Raw genomic sequence first — 22,547 nt, 5'->3', positions numbered from 1 at the left:
GATGGCTCATACCTGTAATCCTAGCTACGCAAAAGATTGTGATCTATGGATTGCATTTCAAAGCCAGCTCGGGCACAAAAGCCCATGAGAGTCTTATTTCCAACTAACCACCCCAAAACCGGAAGTGGTTCTGTGGCTCAAAGTGGTAGAGCACTAGCCTGAGCTGCAGAGGTCAGGGACAGTGCCCAGGACCAGAGTTCAAGCCCCAAAGAGCCCCCCACCCCTGCCAAAAAGAAAAAATTAGCAGGCTTAGCATACAAGGTGTACACATGCAGCATTCTTAACTCTGGACTTCTATTCTGATGATTCAGATTTGGGATTAAAGGTGCAGCTTATCTGAAAAATAAAGATGGTTTAGTGATCTCCTGTGGGCTAGACAGTCGTGCCGAATGGAAACCAGGATCCCTTCAACGTTGTCAAAACAAAATCACCTCTACCCCAACAGAAGGAGACTTGGTTACCTTCCATTTATTTGACCATGTAACAGTAAGTCTGTATCTCAGTGAAGCACGGTTTTCAATATGAAGGACAAAGAGTATGATTCAGTAACACATTTTTCTCTGATAGGTACGAATCTCTGTACAGGCCCTGCGCTGCCATTCAGATACCATCAGGCTTGAAATAATCAGCAACAAGCCATATAAGATGTCGAGCGCAGAACTTTGCCGCCAGAGTTCTCTCTTGCTGAAGAGTGAGCTAGTAAAAGAGGTGACGAGATCGGTGGAAGAAGCTCAGCTTGCCCAAGAGGTCAAAGGCAAAGTAATTGAGGAAGAGAATCAGGAATATTGCCAAAGCAAGGGGGGCAGTCTCTACACACTCCTGGAAGAGATAAGGGACCTTGCACTCCTGGATGTTTCAAACAATTATGGGATCTGAAATGCTTCAACTTCATTAAAAGAGCTTGGTCTGACTTTGTGTCACTTTGTGTCCCCTGGTGCTGTGGCTGGTCAGAGTTGGGAGGCTATTTCATACACGTGTCGTATCCCCTCACACTACACTTGAGGTTGCCAGAAAAACCAACGCCTCGGGTCACTGACTTCAGCAATGAAGAATGAAGAGGTGATTGGCACAGGCAGGTTTGGTAGCTTCATTAATACACACCATCTTTTTCTTGTTGTCGGTCATGGGGTTTAAGCCCAGGGCCTGCGACCCTGAGCTCTTTCACTCAAGGCTAGTGCTCTACCACTTTTGAGTGCCACTTCCAGTTTTCTAGTGGTTCACTGGAGACAAGAGTCTCACAGACTTTCCTGTTCAGGCTGGCATTGAACTGTAATCCTCAGATCTCATCCTTCTGAATAACTAGGATTACAGGCGTATACCACCTGTGCCTGATTTATATGTTATTGTTTACAACTAAAAAATTGAGCATCAACTGGGTGCCAGTGACCTACACCTGTAATCCTAGCTACCAAGGATCTAAGTTCAAAGGTAGTTCCAACAGAAAAGTCTATGAGACCCTTAACTCCAATTAACCACCAGAAAACTGGAAGTGAAACTGTAACTTAAAGTGGTATTGCGTTAGCCTTGAGTGCAAAAGCTCAGGGATAGCACTCAGGCCCTGAGTTCAAGTCCCATGACCACATTCCAAAAACGAAAAAAATAAAAATAAATTGGGGATCATCATTCCAGTTTAGACCCCTGTACTGTCTTTCAGATGACTACTGCCCACTTCAAAACTCATGTTTCCTATTTGACCTAAGCTCACAGGTCAGATCTTGTGTTAACTACCCATCACAGAGGATAAAGTACATTGGCCAAACCTGTGTTGGAATTTTTCTTTTTGCCAACGAACCCAGCAGTGGGAAAAAAAACTCCTCTTCCAGTCCTCTAGTCTAGCTCATGAACTATGCAGCTAGGGACGTGAACAGGCCAGGCCCTCCTGAGAATCGGTTGCTCTAGGTATTCGTGGCATCTAGAGTGTGAACTCTACCTTCTAGCTGATAGCTGGCTGGCAACAAGAAGCCACATCTTGTGGACACAACCTCCTCCCCACCCCCACCCCCACCCCCACCCTGGCACAATCTCCATTACAGCTCCCAACAAACCCTCAACCGGTGTGTTCTGCACCCAACTGCTTGGCTTCTTAATCACTCCTACTCAAAGTCAGGAAAGAAAGTGAGCACTAGATTCTGGCCTGTGGCAGCTTTGTGCCTGTACTCCACCCTCATGCTGAGGGAAGAGGCCATGAGCTTTCCTTTGAGTGGGCGTATATTAAGTCTGTCATGAAGATGACTTTCCCGTTTCCTCTGTTAAAAACTAGCTGGGGGGCCGGGAGTTTGGCCTAGTGGTAGAGTGCTTGCTTAGCATGCACAAAGACTCAGGTTCGATTCCTTGGTACCACATACATAGCAAAAAGCCAGAAGTTGTGCTGTGGCTCAAGTGGTAGAGCCCTAGCCTTGAGAAAATCCAGGGACAGTGCTCAGGCCCTGAGCCCAAGCACAGGACTGGCAAAAAAAAAAAAAAAACCCTAGCTGGGAAGCCGTCCCTTGTCTGCCTGGAGCCAACCTTGAAAGCTGTCAACAGGAGGGTTTCTCCTGTGTCCCTGTACCCTTCCTGCAAGCTGAGCAAGCACAAGAACTCTAACTAGCTTTTCTTACCTGGGCCAACTGCCCCCATTCCCAAATCTTCTATATCACCTGGTCCCTTTTCTTCCCAGCCCCTGGGGTCTGTGCCACCTCGGGGAGGTCTTTGTGAGCCTCTCCGGATGCCCCCCTCGGGAAGATGCTGAGGAGCCCTGGGAGTTCCCCTGACCTATGACAGCCAGCAACACCCAACTTTTTTTTTTTTTTTTTTGCCAGTCCTGGGGCTTGAACTCAGGGCCTAAGCACTGTCCTTAGGGTTTCTCAAGGCTAACACTCCACCACTGGAGTCACAGCACCACTTCTGCCTTTTTTTTCCTACGTATGTGGTACCGAGGAATAGAACCCCGGTCTTCATGTGTGCTAGGTAAACACTAGGCCACTCTTGGCCTCAACTTTTAATATGTTAAAGTGGCTTCAAAACACAGACAAAACCCAGAACAGCTTACCAAAAGCGTGACATGTGATGAGACACTTTCATAAAGCCTCTGGAGACAGTTTGTAAAATTAACTTTTTACAAAGATGGTAGTAAATCTACATATTTACATCTAAAAACAGTGCTCAGTGGAGTGAAAACAAGAGACTGAATGCACACTAGAGGAAGCTGCTCATTCGCTATTAACCATTTTATAACCTCACAGCTGTATAAAACATTAAAGGTAATGGACTAAAGTTAATAAGCAGCAGGTATTAAGGACAAATAAATACAAGATTTTAAATAGGAACCTGCAGGTTTCACTGCACAAATTAGAAAAAGAACAGCATCCTTAGACTTACAGGATAGGGACTACATGATTCCCTCCATGGAGGCTTACTGCAGGAGCATTCTGGAGAAGGCATGAAGCTATCTCTTGTCCGTGCTAAGAGTCCTGGTCCCCGTGGATGTTTTCTGCTTTCGGCTGCTCTGCTTCAGGGAAGGTACTGGAGGAAGTGAGACAGGGACTGTGCACAGCATCTTCGTTGGAGTTACTGAGCTCCTCCTCTTGCTCCTCAAGGGGCTCAAGCTCTTCAACCACCTGTGCCCCAGGCAGGTCCATGAATGTGTCTAAAAGAGAAGAATCAACATGGTGACTCATCAGCACTCTCAGAATACCAATCTGGGGTAAAGAAATCAAATCTTCTTGTTCATTATGCTTACTTAATTCTAAATAAACTCCTCTTGATATATGTATAAAGCCCACTTAAAATGCAAAGGATCGTGTGTGGTTCGGTGGTAGAATGTATACTTAGCATGTATGAGGCCCTGGGTTCAAGCCCCACACCAGAAAAAAAAAGGTAAGGAGTCTTACTTGGGGAGAGGGTCCAATACAGAGATTTGAATTCAGGTTCCTAAACTAGCTTAGACATGAAATTACCTCAAATCACGTTAGCCACACTCAACAAACATAGGGCCTTTAACAATACTAAACTCTTCTTTGTTGAATCACAGCCAAATAAATGTAACTTCTCAGTGAAAATCAAAACCACTAGAAAAAAGTTCAAAAATATGCACTTAAGCTGGGCACTGGTGGCTTACACCACCACATTACAGCCAAGTAATGTAATTAGGTCAGGAGTGTGGCCTAGTGGTGGAAAGCTTGCCTTGCAGGTTCAAAGCCTTGGTTTTTGATTCCCCCATTACCACAATAACAGAAAAAACCAGAAGTGGTATTTCAAGTGGTAGAGTATTAGCCTTGAGAATGCTCATGGACTGGCAAAAAAAAAGGAAGCCAAGCAGTATAATGAAGATATTTAAGATTATCAATTTTAGCAAAGATTTATTTATTTTATTATGTCAGAATAAAATAGAAGTGGAGGGATTAGAAGCATGGCTCCATGTCACATGTCAGCGCATGGAAGTGTCAAGATGTCTAGTTCAAGTCCCAGTTTTGGACAAAATAACAATGTACTATGTTATCGCTCATCTCTTTTGCCATCCCTTGGTTATCTCATATTGTTACAATATTTCACCTTGTTATCTGATATATTTTATATGTTATTTGAAATTGGATAGGGAAGGGGGAAATCAAGATAGGCAGGGGTGGGGGGAATGGGACCATGTCATGAGAAAGAGTATCAATGTTTGTGAAGTTATGCACCTTTTATCTGGTGAATATAATGTAACCCTTCTATTAATCACAATAAAAAAAAAAAAGAACTGATGGGGGGAGGAAGGGGGAAGGGGTTATTTCCTCAGAAGAAATGGGAATAAAGGTTCCCAGGTACTTATTTTTATTTGGGCAAATTTCAGGTTATAAATACAAAGTGAGAGGGGGTGGGGGAAGGGAAACAGGGACAAAAACATGAAAAGGGGGCCGGGAGTTTGGACTAGTAGTAGTGTGCTTGCCTAGCATACACAGAGACCTGGGTTCGATTCCTCCGTATCACATCCTCAGAAAAAGCCAGAAGTAGTGCTGTGGCTCAAGTGGCAGAGCCCTAGCCTTGAGCAAAAAGTGTCCAAGGGCAGTGTCCGGGCCCTGAATTCAAGCCCAGGACTAGTTAAAAAAAAAAAGAACATGAAGAGTATCAATGTTTGAAAAGTAATGCACCTACTACCTGACAAATGTAATTATAACCCCTCTATATATTATCCCAACAATTAAAAAATAAATAAAATACAAAGTTAGCATTAAATACCTACTGCCAGATGGCAGAGATGCTGCTGCTAAGATGTATCTCCATGTTATTTTTCACAAGGTACTAATAAGATATACATTTGTAAAGATAAATATTAAATTTATTTTGAACTAGGAATAGGTGGTTAACACACTTATCATCCTAGCTACTCAGGAGGATGAGATGTGAGGATCAAGGCTCAAAGCTAGCCCGGCACAAAAGGACTCTTATCTCCAATTAACCTCTAGAAAACAGGAAGCAGGACTTGGCTAAAGGGTAGGGTGGTAGCCCTGAGCTAAAAAGTTCAAGGACAACACCCAGACCCAGGGGTAGCCTTGAGCTGAAGAATTCAGGGACAGCACCCAAGGCCAAGTTCAAGCCCCATGACCCACCAAAAAATAAAACAAAAAAACATGGTATTTACTTCCCATGATTCTTTTTTTTTGTTCCCATTTCAAAAGAAAAATGTGGATTACAAAGGTCTTTCTTCATTCAAATCAAACTTGCAATTGTTTTCCACCTGATCTTTTAAGGTAGGGTCATACTGCACACAGCCTAACTAAGCCTTAATTAAGCTCTCATTCACCCTAGCCTCACGGCTCATATTCTGGAATTACTAGCATGTGCCACCACAGCAACAGCCAAATTTAAGGCAGTTTTAGAAGTCAGAAGGTACAAATAAGCAAAGGACCACCCAAAGTGCAGCTCACAATAAAAGTGCCACAGTGCAATAAAAAGCATTTTAGTACCTATTTTTGTCACTGCAAATAGCTCCACGCTGACATTATATTTGTGATGGAGGGATCATAACAATAAATTTTCATAATTACAATTCTAAAATTACACCACATGCTCCACAGAGGCAGGAAAGAATGTTTTAGAAAGACTTAGAATCTTAAGAGGTATTCAGTTATCAAAAATAAAACAACAAAAAAATCTTAGACAATACATTCTTTGAGGATTCCAAACAGCACACACAAACTCTTAAACACAAACTTATGATCACATTTGTCTACTTCTAGAGATTTTAACTTGAGAAGAAAAAAGAAGTTAAAATCCCCCACATGCCCTCAAGATATTAACCACAACTCATAAAACCTGCACACAATTTACCATTTTCCAGGGTCTGACTGTTATTTAGCAGCTTCGCCTGTCTCCTTTCCAAGGCCAGCTGTTTATTTCTCTCAATTCTTTGTTGCTGCTCTTCTGTTAGACTTTGACTTGACTGGAAAGCAGACTTCTCACTTTCAGATGAATTTGGCAGAAAGGGATCTGGTTCCTCAACCGGTGCATCAAGATGACTATTTTGCTCTACTTCCTCTGCGGTAGAAAAGAAACAGCACATCTGTATCACTGAGTCACAGAGAGCTTATGCAATTTCCTAAGTAGCAAAAGAATCATACTTGATTCACATAAGTAGAAGTCTTTATCCATCACATTAAAGAGGCATATTTAGGGCCAGGAGTGAGGCCCAGTGGTAGAGTGCTTGCCTAGCATGTATGAAGCCCTGGGTTCTATGCCTCAGTATCACATACAGAAAAAGCTGGAAGTGGTACTGTGGCTCAAGTGATAGAGCACGAGCCTTAAGAAAAACCTAAGAACAGTCCTTAGGCCCTGAATCCAAGCCCCAGGACTGGCAAAATTTTTTAAAAAAAGAGGCATGTTTAGTCAGATGGAAGTATCATTTAAAATGTGCGTGAACTAGGTTGTGCTTGGGCCAGAGGGCAAGATGTAGCTGAGGAGGGCGGAAAGGAAGATGGAAGTAGAGAAGGGATACGGTTGTACAAGCAGACTTCGTAGACAGGGAAGATAATGTAAGGGTCCAGGCTTGTATTTTCAATGAAATAAGGAATGTGATGAGCAGAAGAATAACCGGATTAAATACCTGGTAAAAATATAAAAGTGTATTATCGGATTAACTTGCGTGACAAACAAACAACTGGCTGAGAAGAGACAGATGAAGGCTGGGGGTATCTGATAAAGAGCTTGCCTACAAGCTCAAGCCTGGAGTCCAAACCTTAGTTTCGCCACCCCAGAAACGGCAAAACAGACCAGATGAAATGTGGTTGTGAACTCCACTTGTCTGGCATGCCGGCCCCTAAGTTCAATCCCAGCACCATCAAAGAGAGACAGAGACAGAGAGAAATGAAAACATGAATGGCAAAAATTACTAAGTACGGTTAAGAATGTTTGACTTCCATTTGGATCTGGACTTCTTTGTGGGATAAAATCAAGATATTTAAGGGCCAGGAGTTTGGCCTCGTCGAAGAGTGTTTGCCTAGCATGCACGAAGACCAGGGTTTAATTCCTCAGTACCACATACACAGAAACAGCCAGAAGTGGTACTGTGGCTCCAGTGGTAAAGCACTAGCCTTGGAGAAAGCTCAAGGACAGTGCGCAGGCCCTGAGTTCAAGCCCCAGGATTGGCAAAAAAAAAAAAAAATTGATAGCTCTCTCTTTCTCTCCCTCTCGCCCTCCTCTCCCCCCTTCCCTCTCGCCCTCCTCTCCCCCCTTCCCTCTCTCGCATACACACATATAGCCAGAAGCCAGTGGCTAATGTCTATAATCCTACCTAGACAGAAGGATGAGATCTGAGGATCGTGGTTCAAAGCCAGTGCAGGCATTAAAGTCCATGAGACTCTCATCTCCAATTAACCACCAGAAAACTGGAAGTGGTGCTGTGGCTCAAGTGGTAGAATGTTACCCTTGAACAAAACAAGCTCAGGGACAAGTGCCCAAGTACTGAGTTTAAGCCTGAGGGCTGGAAAAAAGAAAATTATACGAGCAGCATATAGGCATTGAGGCCTCTGTGTTCCTCCACAGACAGGATCTTCCTTTCACCTTACTGGCTTGTGAATGCCTACAGTCTTGTATCTTAAGCATTTTTTCTGCTCAAGGTTTGCACTCTTACCACTTGAGCCACAGCTCTACTGATGTTGGTTGGAGGTAAGTCTCATGGACTTTTGTGCTTGACTGACTTTGATTTTTTTTTTTGCTTTATTTTTTTTTATTGTAATTAGTAAAAGGGTTACATGATATTTGCCAGATAGAAGGTGCATTAATTCACATACATTGATACCCTTTCACATGTCTTGGTACCCGTTTCCCTCCCCCCCTTGAGCTGACTTTGAACCATAGTCCTCGGATTGTGAGTAGCTAAGATTAAGACATGAGCCACCAGTGCCTAGCTTTGATTCATCTTTTGTCCATGAACCTTTAACACACAGTAGGCAGCTCAAAAAGCACTAACTAAACAACTCTAACCAGTGGCCAAGGCAATGGTGTTTGGCACTGTAAATCACTTGCCATCAGCGAATACCAAAAAAATAAAATGCCAGATTATTTAAATCACCCTCCCTCAACTCAGAGACAAGACTTTGAAGGTTTCTACAAGACACCCATATTTCCCCTTGTATCTACTAAAAGTTACGAAAGTAAAATAAAGATGTATGGAGCCATCGCACAGAAGATCTGATAACTATACAGACACTGTCGGCAGGAACCATATTTGATGTATGTGACTGTCTGTAGTTGCATTGAACGACTGACAAATGCAACCAGCATCAGAACAGCCACATAGACCTCACTCTCATTCTGTTTCCAGGTGTTGCACTTGGAGTGAAATGTACATTTTCTTCAGCCAATGACACTGTCACAGAGCCACTGTGTCAGTGGTATATATACATGTGAAAACTGTATCTTCACAGGTATTTTTGTATTTACAGGTCCTATAGAAGATCAGTGGGTCAGCAGTTGTCAAAAGTTCTGAAGTTAAAATATATTTTACAGCCAGGACCCAGTGGTTTAAACCTGTAATCCTGGCTGCCCAGAAGACTAAGATCTGAAGACCAATTTTCCAAGTCAGTCTGAGCAGGAAAGTCTGAGACACCAATTAACCGGTAGGAAGCAGGAAGCAGAGTAGTAGCTCCAAACAAAAATAAGCTAGCTTTGAACAATAAGCTAGAAAACAGTACCCAAGCCCCAGTACTGGTACAAAAATAAATATTTAAAAAGATTATATATAATTATGCCTAATGATATGGAACCCTTATCTTAGAGGTTAAATTTAACAAATTTCAAATATGATGTTCTAGACGTACCAAAGCATTTGTTCCCCTTAACTGTACTTGAATTACATATACAACATAATCTAATAACTCGTTTCCATCGGCCAGGAGCTGGTGCCTCACAACTGTAATCCTAGCTACACAGGAGGCTGAGGAGCGTGGGTTTAAGCCAGCCTGGGCAGGAAAATCTCTGGGCTCTAATCTCCAATTTAACTTCCAGAAAACCAGAAATGGAGCTGTGGCTCAAAATGGTAGAGCACTAGCCTTGAGCATAAAAGCTCAGGGAAATGCCCTCATGCTAAGTTCAACCCTCACGATCAACAACAAAAACCAAACACTCAGTTTCATAATACTACCTACCACAATGAGATTCATTTCTTTTCCCTCCCTTCTTTCCTTTCCTTTTTTTTTTTTTTTTTTTTTTTGCCAGTCCTGGGGACTGAACTGAGGGCCCTGAACACTGTCCTTGGGCTTTCCTCAAGGCTAGGACCAAGAATCAAATCTGGGTTTTCATGCATGCTTGGCAAGTACTCTACGATTAGGCCAAATCCCTGGCCCATTGAGATTCATTTCTAAAAGCCAAGTTGTCGTAAAGGTAAACTTACATACTTACCATTATTGCTAACAAAATCATCATGTAAAATAGGGAGATCAAGTCGAATTCGTTTTAAACAGGTCTGAAAAGAAAAGGATATTTCTATATTTTCATTAACAATGTAGGGATAGGAATGATCATTTACTTCTTAGTTTTTAGAGTTGTTCTTCAGTAATTTTTTTTTTTTTTTGCCAGTCCTGGGCTTGAACTCAGGGCCTGAGCACTGTCCTTGGACTTTCTCAAGGCTAGAGCTCTACCACTTGAGCCTCAGCACCATTTTCAGCTTTTTATTTTATGTATGTGGTACCGAGGTATCGAACATGGGTCTTCATACATGCTAGGCAAGCACTCTACCACTAGGCCAAACTCCAGGCCCATCTTCAGTAATTATTAATTTTCCTCTCTGCCAGGGCCTATTTTAAACCAAGACTCCCCCACCCTCCACCCCATAGCAATATAGCCTCAAGTCAATGTACCCTCGTGCTACTTGGCAATATAAATGAATGACATTCTTGATAATCACAGCACTTACCTGAACTTCCTTTTTATTTCCTAGGTATTCCACTCTGTCAATAAAATCCTCAAATTGCAGCTTGGGGAATAGCCGATGTGCCCAGTGCTCCATGTGTCTGATTAGTGTCTTCAAGTCTTCAGCCTGGCACATAAAAATAAAAATGCTAAACAGAGGACTCAACCTCAGAACCGACCCTGTCAGCAGATTTCAGAATTTAAAAACAATGCCAAAGTCACTTGTGTCAAACTTGCAAGGGTAAGAAAGTTTTAGAAGGAAATTTCAAGACAAAAGTATTTACTAACAGTTCTGGGTATTATAGGAAGACACAGATTTTATTTTCTGCCTGTTCTGGAGCTTGATCTCACTCAGGGCCTTACACTCTACCACTTAACCCACACCTCCACTTCAGGATTTTTGTTGATTAACTGGAGATAAAGAGTCTTAGGAGGGGGGCCGGGAGTTTGGCCTAGTGGTTAAAGTGCTTGCCTAGCATGCATGAAGACCCAGGTTCGATTCCTCGGTACCACATACATAGAAATAAAGCCAGAAGTGGTGCTGAGGCTCAAGTGGTAGAACTCTAGCCTTGAGAAAGTCCAAGGACAGTGCTCAGGCCCTGAGCTCAAGCCCAGGACTGGAAAAAAAAAAAAAACCAGTCTTAGGAGGCCAGGCTTGGTAGTTCACACCTATACTAGCAACTCAGGAAGCTGAGATCTGAGGATTGTAGTTGAAAGCGAGCTCAGGCACTAAAGTCAGAGAGACTCCAGTCAACCAAGGAAAACGGGAAGTGGCACTGGCTCCGGGGGGTAGAGCCGTAGCCTTGAGCTAGAGAGCTCAGGGATAGTGCCCAGGCCCAGAGTTCAAGCCCTACAACTGACCCCCCAAAAATAGTCTTAGGAGCCAGGTGCTAGAAGCTCACCCCTGTAATCCTAACTATGTATGATGCTGAGATCTGAGGATCACAGTTCCTGCTCAGGCTGACTTTGAACTGTGATCCTCATATTTCAACCGCCATAGAAGCTAGGACTGAGCTACCTATGCACTTGTGATTCACACCAATAATCCTAGACTCAGGAGGCTGAGATCTTAGGATTGCAGTTCAAAGCCAGGCTGGGCAGAAAAGTTCCCATGAAACTCTTATTCCCAATTAACCACTAACCAGCATGCAATTAACCAGCATGCAGGCCCTGAGTTCAAGCTACACACAGATCAAACAAACAAAAAACTCCTTTACAGTTAAACCACTATGTGTGTGTTGTTACTAGAGCTTGAACTCAGGGTCTCTCACTCATGCTTGGCTTTTCCATTCAAGTCTGGAGCTCTGCCACCTGATCCACATTTTTTTTGGTGGGGGGGTGCGGGGGGGGTGGCAGGGGGAGAGGGCAGTCCTAGGGCTTGAACTTAGGTAGTATCCCTGAATTTCTTTTGTTCAAGGCTAGCACTCTATTACTTGAACCACAGCAACACTTCTCGATTTTTCTGTGTATGTGGTACTGAGGTAAAACCCATGGCTTCATGCTTGCTAGGTAAGCACTCTACCACTAAGCCACATTCCTAGCCCCTCCCAGATTTTTGACTGTAGCAGAAAACCCCCAAATAACCTTTAATAAAATGTCGTTTATCTTTCAGGAATTAACTGTGACAGCTCCTTAAGTCTTATGTAGAAAAGACCACATTTATAATACAGAATTCTATTTAAAACAAAACACAACAGGGCCGGGAGTTTGGCCTAGTGGTAGACTGCTTGCCTAGCATGCACGAAGACCTGGGTTTGATTTCTCAGTACCATAAACATAGAAAAGAGCCAGAAGTGGTGTTGTGGCACAAGTTGTAGAGTTCTAGCTTTGAGAAAGTCCAAGATCAATACCCAGGCCCTGAGTTCAAGGTCCAGGACTGGCAAAAAAAAAAAAAAGAAATAACATGAATCAAGTCTCTAATTCTAGCTACTTGGGGAAGTACATACTGGAAGATAATGGTTGAAAGCCAGACTGGGAATTAAATTTGTTATTCAGGGCCAAGAGCATAGCCTAGTGGTGGAGTGTTTGCCTAGCATGCACAAAGCCCTGGGTTTGATTCTTCAGAACATAAACAAAAAAGGCCAGATATGGTGCTGTGGCTCAAAGGTAGAGTGCTAGCCTTTAGTAAAAAATGTCCAAGGGCCGGGAGTTTGGCCTAGTGGTTAAAGTGCTTGCCTAGCATGCATGAAGACCCGGGTTCGATTCCTCGGTACCACATACATAGAAAAAAGCCAGAAATGGTGCTGAGGCTCAAGTGGTAGAGCTCTAGCCTTGAGAAAGTCCAAGGACAGTGCTCAGGCCCCGAGCTCAAGCCCAGGACTGGCAAAAAAAATAAATAAATAAATAAATAAAATAAAATAAAAAATGTCCAAGGACAGTGCCCAGGCCCTGAGTTCGAGCATCAGGACTGGCAAAAAAAAAAAAGAGCCAGGAGCAGTGGTGGCTCATGCCTGTAATCCCAGATAATCAAGAGGCTAAAATCTGAGGATCTAGATTCAAAACCAGCTTGAGTGCTTAAAAAACATGAGAATGAGACTCTTATCTCCAATTAACCACTATAAAGCAGGAAGTAGAGCTGTGGTCCAGAGGTAGGGTGGTTGCCTAGAGCTGAAGAGATCAGGGACAGTGCCCAGGCCCAGAGTTCAAGCCCAATGATCCAGAAAAAAGAAAAAAAAAAAATTAAATACAGAGAATCTCAAAGTATACATGTAAAGGGGGGGAAAAAAAAGCCCTCTCAAAATTATGAGAGGGCTAGGAATGTGGTGGCTTAGTGGTAAAGTGCTTGCCTAGCATGCATGAGGCCCTGGGTTCGATTCCTCAGTACCAAATAAACAGAAAAAGTCAGTAGTGCTGTGGCTCCAGTGGTAGGAGTCCTAGCCTTGGGCAAAAGAAGCGTAGGGACAATACCCAAACTCTGAGTTCAATACCCAGGCTGGCAAGGAAAAAAAAATTAGAATAGATTATACTCTCAAGAACACACACTGGCCCACTAAAGAAACAGCATGTAAGTTTACTTATTTTAATAATAGCTCATTATGAATATGATCAAAGCTTCACACATTCAAAGTACTACCTAGAAATTTCAACAAGAACAACAAGCCAGGTTTGTTGTGGCTTACACCTGAAATCCTAGGTACATAGGAAGCTGAGATCTGTAGATCATGGTTCAAAGCCAGCCTTGTGAGGAAAGTCCATGAAACTCCTATCTCCAATTAATCATCAGAAAACTGGAAGTGGCATTGTGATTCCAAGTGGTAGAGTGCTAGCCTTGACTAAAAGACTCAGGGATAACATCCAGGCCCTGAGTTCAAGTCCTACAACGACCACCAACAACAAAAAAGAAAGAAAAACGAACTCATGGTTCAAGTGGTAGAGCACCAGCCTTCAGCTGAAGTGCTCAGAGAAAGCGCGTAGGCCCAGATTTCAGGCCCCACAACTGACAAAAAAAAAAAATCCAGTCAGGGCCGGGAGTGTGGCCTAGTGATACAGTGCCTGCCTAGCATGCATGAAGCCCTGGGTTTGATTCCTCAGTACCACATACATAGAAAAAGCTAGAAGTGGTGCTGTGGCTCAAGTGGTCCAAGAAAGCTCAGGGACAATGCCCAACCTCTAAGTTCAAGCCCCAGAACTTGCACACGCACCAAAAAAAAAAAAAAAAAGCAAAGAAAAAAAGTTTTGTGGATAAAGAAAAATGCAGGCTCACATTCTCTTATGTATACATACATCCCTACATGCATAAGTAAATAAAATAAAAACCAGGTATTTCTTACCTCATGACCTTTACCTTTGAATTTTGTTTTATCAAATACATGTCTTAATGCTGGAAGACCTCTCTCTGAAATTAATCTGAAAATAAACATATATTTTGAACTTATAAGCTTTCTAGTCATGTCAAAACCAAGACCATAAGAAAATAAAACACTGCTGGACACTGTGGCTCAAGCATGTAACCCTAGCTACTCGGGAGGCTGAGATCTGAGAATCGCAATTCAAAGCCAGCCTAGGCACTAAAGTCTATGAGATTCTTATCTCCAATTAACCACTAGAAAACCAGAAGTGGGGCTGTGGCTCAAGGGATAGAGTGGTAGCCTTGAGCCGAAGAGCTCAGGGACAATGCTTAAGCCCAGCTCAGGCATGAAAGTCAGTGAGACTCTTATCTCTAATGAACCACCAGAAAACCAGAAGTGGCGCTGTGGCTCAAATAGTAGAGCTCTAGCCCTGAGATGAAGAGCTCAGGGCAAGTTCAAATCCCATGACCAACTTAAAAACAAAAAAGGAATTAGGAAAGTTAGGGAGTTTGGAAAAAACCCATCTCAACCAATGAGATGTGCATGGTGGTACAGTGATTGTCATCCCAGCTACTCAGGAGACTGAGATCAAAAAGACTGAATTTTGAGGCCAGCCTGAGCCAAAAAAAAAAAAGTGGGCCGGGAGTTTGGCCTAGTGGTTAAAGTGCTTGCCTAGCATGCACGAAGACTCGGGTTCGATTCCTTGGTACCATATACATAGGAAAAAAAAAAGCTGGAAGTGGTGCTGAGGCTCAAGTGGTAGAGCTCTAGCCTTGAGAAAGTCCAAGGACAGTGCTCAGGCCCTGAGCTCAAGCCCAGGACTGGCAAAAAAAAAAAAAAAAAAAAAATGCACCAGAAACCATCTCAACACCTAAAGTTGGGCATAGTAATACATGCCTGTCATCTCTCCTAAGAAGGAAAGTATAAATGGAAAGATCCTTACCCAGGCTAACACACACACACACACACACACACACACACACACACACACACACACACACACATTATTATATTTCAAAAAGAACCACAACAAAAAGGGCTAGAAATATGGGTCAAGTGCTAGAATGCCTGCTCAACAAGTACAAAGCTCTGAAGCTCTCAGTTGAAACTCATACTGCTAAAAAAAATTAAACAGATCCCCAAGTCATCGGAATCCAAGGCTTCTAACATTAAAAGAAAGCAATGATGGAAAGAAAAAGTATAAATGTTGAAGAAGCAGCACATGTACATACCTCTGAGCATCCAACTTGGGTAGGTTTCTTTTAACTGTTCTCTTTGGGGGAACAGGTACTCTTCTCCCTGACTCTAGTGAAACAGACCAATAGTTACTATTAAATAATTTAAGCCTTACTTACAACATGTATTGTTTTTTTTTTTTTTTTTTTTTTTTTTGCCTGTCCTGGGCTTAGCTCAGGGCCTGAGCACTGCCCTTGGACTTTCTCGAGGTTAGAGCTCTACCACTTGAGCCTCAGCACTACTTCTGGCTTTTTTCTATATATGTGGTACCGAGGAGTTGAACCAGGGTCTTTGTGCATGCTAGGCAAGCACTCTACCACTAGGCCAAACTCCAGGCCCCAACATGTATTGTTTCTAAGCTGACAGATAACTAAATCTGGTACCTATCTATAATCCCAGCACTCAGGAGGATGAGGCAGGAGAGTCCTAGATATAGTCAGCCCGGGCTGCATTGCAAAATTACCTCAAAATAATAAACAAATAATAAATACTCCATGGGACTGGTGCTGGTGGCTTACATCTATAATCTTATCCACTCAGGAATCTGAGATCTGAGAATTGCAGTTCAAAGATGGCCTGGGTAGGAAAGTCTCAGATGTTTTTTTTTTTTTTTTTTTTTTTTTTTTTGCCAGTCCTGGGCTTGAGCTCAGGGCCTGAGCACTGTCCTTGGACTTTCTCAAGGCTAGAGCTCTACCACTTGAGCCTCAGCACCACTTCCGGCTTTTTTCTATGTATGTGGTACCGAGGAATCGAACCCGGGTCTTCATGCATGCTAGGCAAGCACTTTAACCACTAGGCCAAACTCCCGGCCCCTCAGATGTTTTTTTTTTTAATCTCCAATTAACCACCAGAAAACCAGAAGCAGTGCTATGACTCAAAGTGGTAGAGCATTAGCCTTGAGCTGAAGAGCTCAGGGACAATGCCCAGGCCCTGAGTTCAAACCCCAGGACCAACACACATATACATCCGGAACCATGGGACATGTCTGTGAAACTCTCAATGCCAACCTTCATCAGGCTCAGCTTCTACACCATCTCTCTCTGGAGAGGCTGGAGGTGGGAAAGGAGCAAAAGTTTCATCTTCTACACGCTCATAGTCTGGAAGATCCACAAAGTCAATTTCTTGTGGTTCTAGCATCTTTTCCTCTAGAGAGAATTAAAAAAAGTACAATTATATTTATTGATGCAAAATAGCCCTCCTATTACAGTCATGTTCCATCTGCAACAAAAATTCATGTTTCAATCACATAAAACACAGATCATAAAAAGTAGAGAAGAGTAATTATAGATGAAAGGGACTAGGCTGAAAGTCAAATTTAATTGTAATGTGGACCTGGCCATTAAACAACGTGATTTTGAACAAATCATTTTACATCAATTACTGAGTGTCCCCCCATCATAAAAGGATTCATTTGATTTTTATGATCTTCCCAAATTCTGCCTCCTGAATAACTGGGATTACACGCACAAGCCACTAGAGATAAATTAATTTTTTTTATTATTTTTGGCTGGGCCTGGGGCTTGAATTCTGGGCTTAGGTGCTGTCTCTGAGCTCCTTTTGCTCAAGGTTAGCAGTTTACTACTTGAGCCACAGTACTACTTCCAGCTTTTTCTGTAATTAATTGGAGATAAGAATCTTCTTGGACTTTCCTGCCTGGACTGACTTCAAGCCACAATCCTCAGATCTCAGCCCCAAGTAACTACCATTACAGGTGAGGGCACCTGGCTACTTAACTAATTTTTAACTTCACCCCAACAGAGCTCTATATTTCTACTGCACATTTTCTAGTTCTCCAATGGCTCAGACACTCATTAATAACGTACCAAACTCACCTTCTGTAAAGAACATCTAGCTATGCAGGTCAAAAAAAAGTCACTTTAGGGTCGGGAGTTTGGCCTAGTGGTTAAAGTGCTTGCCTAGCATGCATGAAGACCCGGGTTTGATTCCTTGGTACCACATACATAGAAAAAAGCCAGAAGTGGTGCTGAGGCTCAAGTGGTAGAGCTCTAGCCTTGAGAAAGTCCAAGGACAGTGCTCAGGCCCTGAGCTCAAGCCCAGGACTGGCAAAAAAAAAAAAAAAAAAAAAAAAAAAAAAAAAAAAGGTCACTTTAATATTTCCTTTTCTCTCACTCCATATATCCTGTCCATTTCAATTTCTTATTTGAACCTTCTTTTCCCTATTGTAATAATTTCATAAAACATTATTTTGGGGGCTGGGAGTTGTGCCTAGTGGTAGAGTGCTTGCCAAGCATGCACAGAGACCCGGGTTTGATTCCTCGGTACCACTCACATAGAAAAAGCCGGAAGTGGTGCTGAGGCTCAAGTGGTAGAGCTCTAGCCTTGAGAAAGTCCAAGGACAGTGCGCAGGCCCTGAGCTCAAGCCTATGACTGGCAAAAACAAACAAACAAAAAAACCACAAAAAAAACCTGGGTTGGATTCCTTGGTACCACACACACAGAAAAAGCCAGTAGTGGTGCTGTGGCTCTAGTGGCAGAGCACTAGCCTTGACCTTTCTCAAGGAATAATGGTGGCATGCTGCCTATAGTTCTAGTACTCAGGAGGCTGAGACAAAAAAAAAAATCCCTTGTGCTGAAGAATTTGAAGTCAGCCAGGACAACAGAGACCTTGTATCTAACAAAATAAGCAACTCATCAATCCAAATCTAAAACTATTGGAACCAGTTAAATCTCTAAAATTCCTATGATTGACTATACAAATAAAGCTTCAATCCTGATGATGACCCACTGGCCCCTTTTTTTTTTCTGCCAGTCCTGGGCTTAAGCTCAGGGCCTGAGCACTGTTCTTGAGCCTCAGCAATACTTCCAGCTTTTTCCTATGTATGTGGTACCAAGGAATGGAACCGGGTCTTCATGCATGCTAGGCAAGCACTCTACCACTAGGCCAAACTCCCGGCCCCTGGCCCCCCCTTTTTTTTTCTTGTGTGTATGCCAGTCGTGGGGCTTTAAATTCAGGACCTAGGAACTGTCTCTTAGCTTCTCACTTAAAACTGATACTCTGCCACTTGAGCCACACCTCCATTCCAGCTTCTTTGTGTGTGTGTGTGTGTGTGTGTGTGTGTGTGTGTGTGTGTGTGTGTGTGTGCCAAACTTGGGGCTTGAACTCAGCATCTGGCTGCTGTCCCTGAGCTTCCATTTCCATGCTAGGCTAGTGCTCTAGCATTTGAGTCACAGCTTCAGTTCCATTTTAGTTGTTAAAGTTTATTTATATATTTATTGATTGACTGCCAATTCTTGGGCTTGAACTCAGGACCTGTCACTGTCCTTGAGGACCAAAGAATTGAACCAAGGGCCTAGAATTTGGCCTAATGGTAAGAGTGCTTGCCTAACATGCACAAAGTAGTAGTGCGCTAGCCTTGAGAAAGCCCAAGGACAGTGCTCAGGACAGTACTGACTGGCAAAAAATAAAAAAGAATGGAACAAGGGCTTTGTGCATGCTGGGCAAGCACTCTACTACTAGGTCACACTTGCAGCCCCTTAAGTTTACTGAAGAGTCTCATGGCTAGTCACTGGTGGCTCATACCAGTAATCCTAGCTATTCAGGAGACTGAGATCTGAAGATCACAGTTCAAAGTCAGCCCAGACAGCAAAAGTTGTGAGACTCTTATCTCCAATCAATCACCAGAAAACTAGAAGTTGCTCTATGGCTCAAAGTGGTAGAGCGCTAGCCTAGAATAAGAGTTCAGAGACAGCACCCAGTTCCACAGTTCAACCTCATTACTGACAACCACAAAAAGTCTCATGGTCTTTCCTGCCAGGACTGATTTTGAACCATGATCATCAAATTCTAGCCTTATGAGAACTAGGATTACAGGCATGAGCCACTAGCACTCAGCTCACTTCCAGCTTTTTGAAGGTTAACTAAGAAATGTATCTCACATACTTTCATGCCCAGTCTGGTTTCAAGCTGTGATACTCATAGCTCAGCCTCATGAATAGCTTGGATTACAGGTGTGAGCAACTGGCAGATGTACAGGATATTTGTAAGAACTACAGATTTTCAAAACTGGGAAGCAATATCATATAATCTAAATAACTTCAAGCACTGGGGCTCAGAATATGGCTTAGTGGTAGAGTGCTTGCCTAGCATTCACAAAGCCCTCAGTTGGATTCCTCAGTACCATATAAAAAGGCCAGAAGTGGTGCTGTGGCTCAAGTGGAAGAGTGCCAGCCCTGAGCAGAAGCAGCTGAGAGACAGTGTCCAAATGCTGAGTTCAAGCCCCAGGACTGACAAGCCGGGGGGAGCGGGAAGGAAGAGGTAGAGAGAGCATTTGCCTAGCATGCACCAGGTACTGGGTTTAGTTTCCAGCAATACCAGCAAAACAAAACAAACAAGGAGTATCTTTAATCTTGTTCTAATTACATGGTACTAAATTAGGATTTGATTTACATTGAAATTTCCCCTGGTGGAATCAGACAATTTTGAGGCTGACAGTCTCACGCACAGAACACAACCTATATGTAATGTAGCAAGGAGCCTGGTACCAATGGTTCACATCTGTAACCCTAGCTGCTTAAAAGACTGAGATCTGGGGCTCGAGCTTCAAAGCCAGCCAAGGAAAGGAAGTTCTTGAGACGCTTATTTCCAATTAACTACCTAAAAAAAAGTTCAAGCCCAGGACTGGCAACAAAAAAAAAGAGACACTGGTGAAACTGACTTCATTTCCTCCTGAGCTCTAAACTGGCAGCGCAAGTAAAGGCAGTCAGTCATCCTTTTCCAATGCTCAACTTTCCCTAAGCGTTGCCAGAACAGAAGCCCCTCGTCCCAACAGACCGCCTGCACCACTCGTGGGGGGGCTTCCCACCCCTGTTCCCCCACTTGCTCTGTCTCACAGCAGCCACCACACTCATTTCACGACCTCAAGCCGCCTAGGTTTAGCAACCACAGGGGACCGCATGCTCCTTCCAGTTAAAGGCTCGGGGAGCGACACCCGGCCGGAACCTTGAACACCGGAGGCGAAGGTGCCCGCCGGACCCGCAACCCCATAGGCGCACGGGCCCAGGCCGCCTGGGCCGCCTCTCCGGAGCATCACCAGGCTCAAGCCCGATGACCGCCGGAGCCCCGTCACAGCTTCTCCATCCCCTTCCTGGAACACCCGAGCTCCCTGCATGTCGGGTCGCGGTCAGGAACAGCTCCATTCCCACACTCACCTCTAAGGAACCTCAGCGCCTCAGCCTGGGACGGAGCGTGGAGAGCGCGGACGGGAAATCTCGCGAGATTCAAACTCCAATCGTTGAAAGCATGTTTGGCGCCAAATCTCGGGGCTGTGGTGGGCGTGGTTTGGTGGGGACACGCCCATCCGTGAGGACACGCCCATCCGCGTCGGGCCCCGCCCTCCCCAAGCCTGGATCTGTGTGTCGAGTCCTCATTCTTGTAAAGTTCAGGTTGCGGCTCTACCAACATAAACAAAACATAAATAAGAAAACTACGGTTTCTAACTTAATAGCAGAAAGCCTTGGTGAATTTTATTATTTTATTTAAAAAAAAAAAAACAAACAGAAACGACATACAAAAAAAGAGAGAGAGAGAGAACTGTACACACAAGCCAGGCATCCACGGCTCATGCCTGTAACCTGTCTATTCTGGACGTTGAGACTGAGGATCTCACTTTGGAAGCCAGCCTGGGCAAGATGCTTAACTCCAATTAAAAAATGGAAATGGATGAGGCCAGGAGTAAGACCTAGTAGAATGCCTGTCTAACATACACAAAGACCGTGGTTCGAGTCCTTGGTATCACATATACAGAAATGCCAGAAGTGGCAATGTGTGGCTCAAGTGGTAGAGCTCTAGCCTTGAGAAAGACCAAGAACAGTGCTCAGGTTCTGACTTTAAGCCCCAGGATTGCCAAAAAAAAAAAACAGGAAAAAGAAAGTGGAAGTGTAGTACAAGTGGTAGAATGAGCAAAAAAAAAAAAACCCTCAGGGCCAGTACCTAGGGCATGAGTTCAAGCCTCAAGACCAGCAATAGACAAAAACAACCACACACACACACACACACACACACACACACACACACACACGACGAATGTGAGAACAATCCTCTCACAATAATGCATATAAACCTGGGTGCCAGTGGCTTACATCTGTAACCCTAGGTAGACTACTCAGGATGCTGAGATCTGAGAATCAAGTTTGAAGCCATCCTGGGCAGAAAAAATCCTTTAAGACTCTTTACCTCCACTTATACCAAAAAAAAAAACCAAAAATGCCACAAGTCTAGCTCTGAGTCAAGTGATGGAGTGCTAGCCTTGAACACAAAAGCTCAGGGGCAATACCCAGGGTCTGAGTTCAAGCCCCACAACTGGCATGTGCACATACACACACACTGCATACAAGCAATTTGAAGCACAAGACTATTTTATCACCATGGATTAATTTATCCCTTGAAAATATTTCCTACAACTCCTCAAACTACAGTGTCACCTTGTATTATTCAGTCTTTTCATTATAACAACAACAACTACAATACAACAATGTATGTTACTGGGCTGTACAGTTAGAGTAATCTGAGGCATTGTAGAGAAGAGATTTAAAACTACAAAATAATGCTGGGGTGCCAGTGGCTCACTCCTGTAATCCTAGCTATTCAGGAGGCTGCCATCTGGGGACCCCAATTTGAGGGCAGCTTGGGCAGGAAAATCTGTGAGATTCATCTTCAAATAACAAGAAGCCAGGAGTGGAACTGTGGCTCGTGTGGTAGAGGACTAGCTCTGAGCAAAAAAAAAATGTTTAGAGACAGTGGCCAGGCCCTAAATTCAGGCCACAGTACCAGCACAAAATAAATAAGAAACAGATAAAACTACAGATCAGGGCTGGAGGTATGGCTGAAGTGGTAGAGAACTTTACTAACAATAGTAAAGGTCTTGGGCTGGGATCATGGCTTAGTGGTAGACTGCTTGCCTAGCCTACATGAAGCTCTGGGTTGGATTCCTCATTACTGCAGAAAAAGCCAGAATTGGTGCTGTGTCTCAATTGAAAGAGTGTTAGCCTTGAGCAGAAGCAGCAGAGGGACAGTTCCCAGGCCTTGAGTTCAAGCCCCAGGACTGGGGGAGGAAAAAAAAAAGTAAAGGCTTTGTACTTGAGACAAAAAAAAAGTAGATCAATAATCAGAGTTTATAGTATAATAGCTTACAATCCAGC

At 43.5% G+C, this 22,547-nt stretch overlaps 2 protein-coding genes and 1 non-coding gene across 6 annotated transcripts in view; 1 reads left to right on the top strand and 2 right to left on the bottom strand.

Annotated features, from left to right (window-relative positions):
* Positions 1 to 910, top strand: part of Dis3l (DIS3 like exosome 3'-5' exoribonuclease) — a 30,906-nt gene extending 29,996 nt beyond the window's left edge. For 2 of the 4 annotated variants that reach the window (XM_090358148.1, XM_090358150.1), the window contains exons 16-17: positions 312 to 486; positions 568 to 910. In XM_090358148.1, coding sequence (XP_090214274.1) covers positions 312 to 486; positions 568 to 876 — 484 coding nt within the window. In that variant the 3' untranslated portion in view covers positions 877 to 910. Of the gene's footprint in view, positions 1 to 311; positions 487 to 567 lie in introns of those variants that run through there. The other 2 variants (XM_090358149.1, XM_090358152.1) reach the window with 2 other exon arrangements.
* Positions 911 to 3,092: 2,182 nt separating this feature from the next.
* Positions 3,093 to 16,530, bottom strand: Tipin (TIMELESS interacting protein). Its single transcript, XM_090357735.1, has 7 exons — positions 16,397 to 16,530; positions 15,386 to 15,458; positions 14,136 to 14,211; positions 10,370 to 10,492; positions 9,856 to 9,919; positions 6,289 to 6,495; positions 3,093 to 3,625 (listed from the first exon to the last, which is right to left on the bottom strand). Exons 1-7 carry the CDS (start codon positions 16,524 to 16,526, stop codon positions 3,441 to 3,443), a joined length of 858 nt encoding a protein of 285 aa, XP_090213861.1. The 5' UTR covers positions 16,527 to 16,530; the 3' UTR covers positions 3,093 to 3,440.
* Positions 8,620 to 8,751, bottom strand: LOC150046329 (small Cajal body-specific RNA 14). Its single transcript, XR_016532660.1, has one exon.
* Positions 16,531 to 22,547: the final 6,017 nt, after the last annotated feature.

This window comes from Megascapheus bottae, chromosome 25, assembly GCF_031878675.1.
Source record: "Megascapheus bottae isolate mThoBot1 chromosome 25, mThoBot2.hap1, whole genome shotgun sequence".
Lineage (NCBI taxonomy): Eukaryota > Metazoa > Chordata > Mammalia > Rodentia > Geomyidae > Megascapheus > Megascapheus bottae.
The sequence above is the reverse complement of the archived record's forward strand: the minus strand, read 5'-3'. Positions and strand labels throughout refer to the sequence as shown.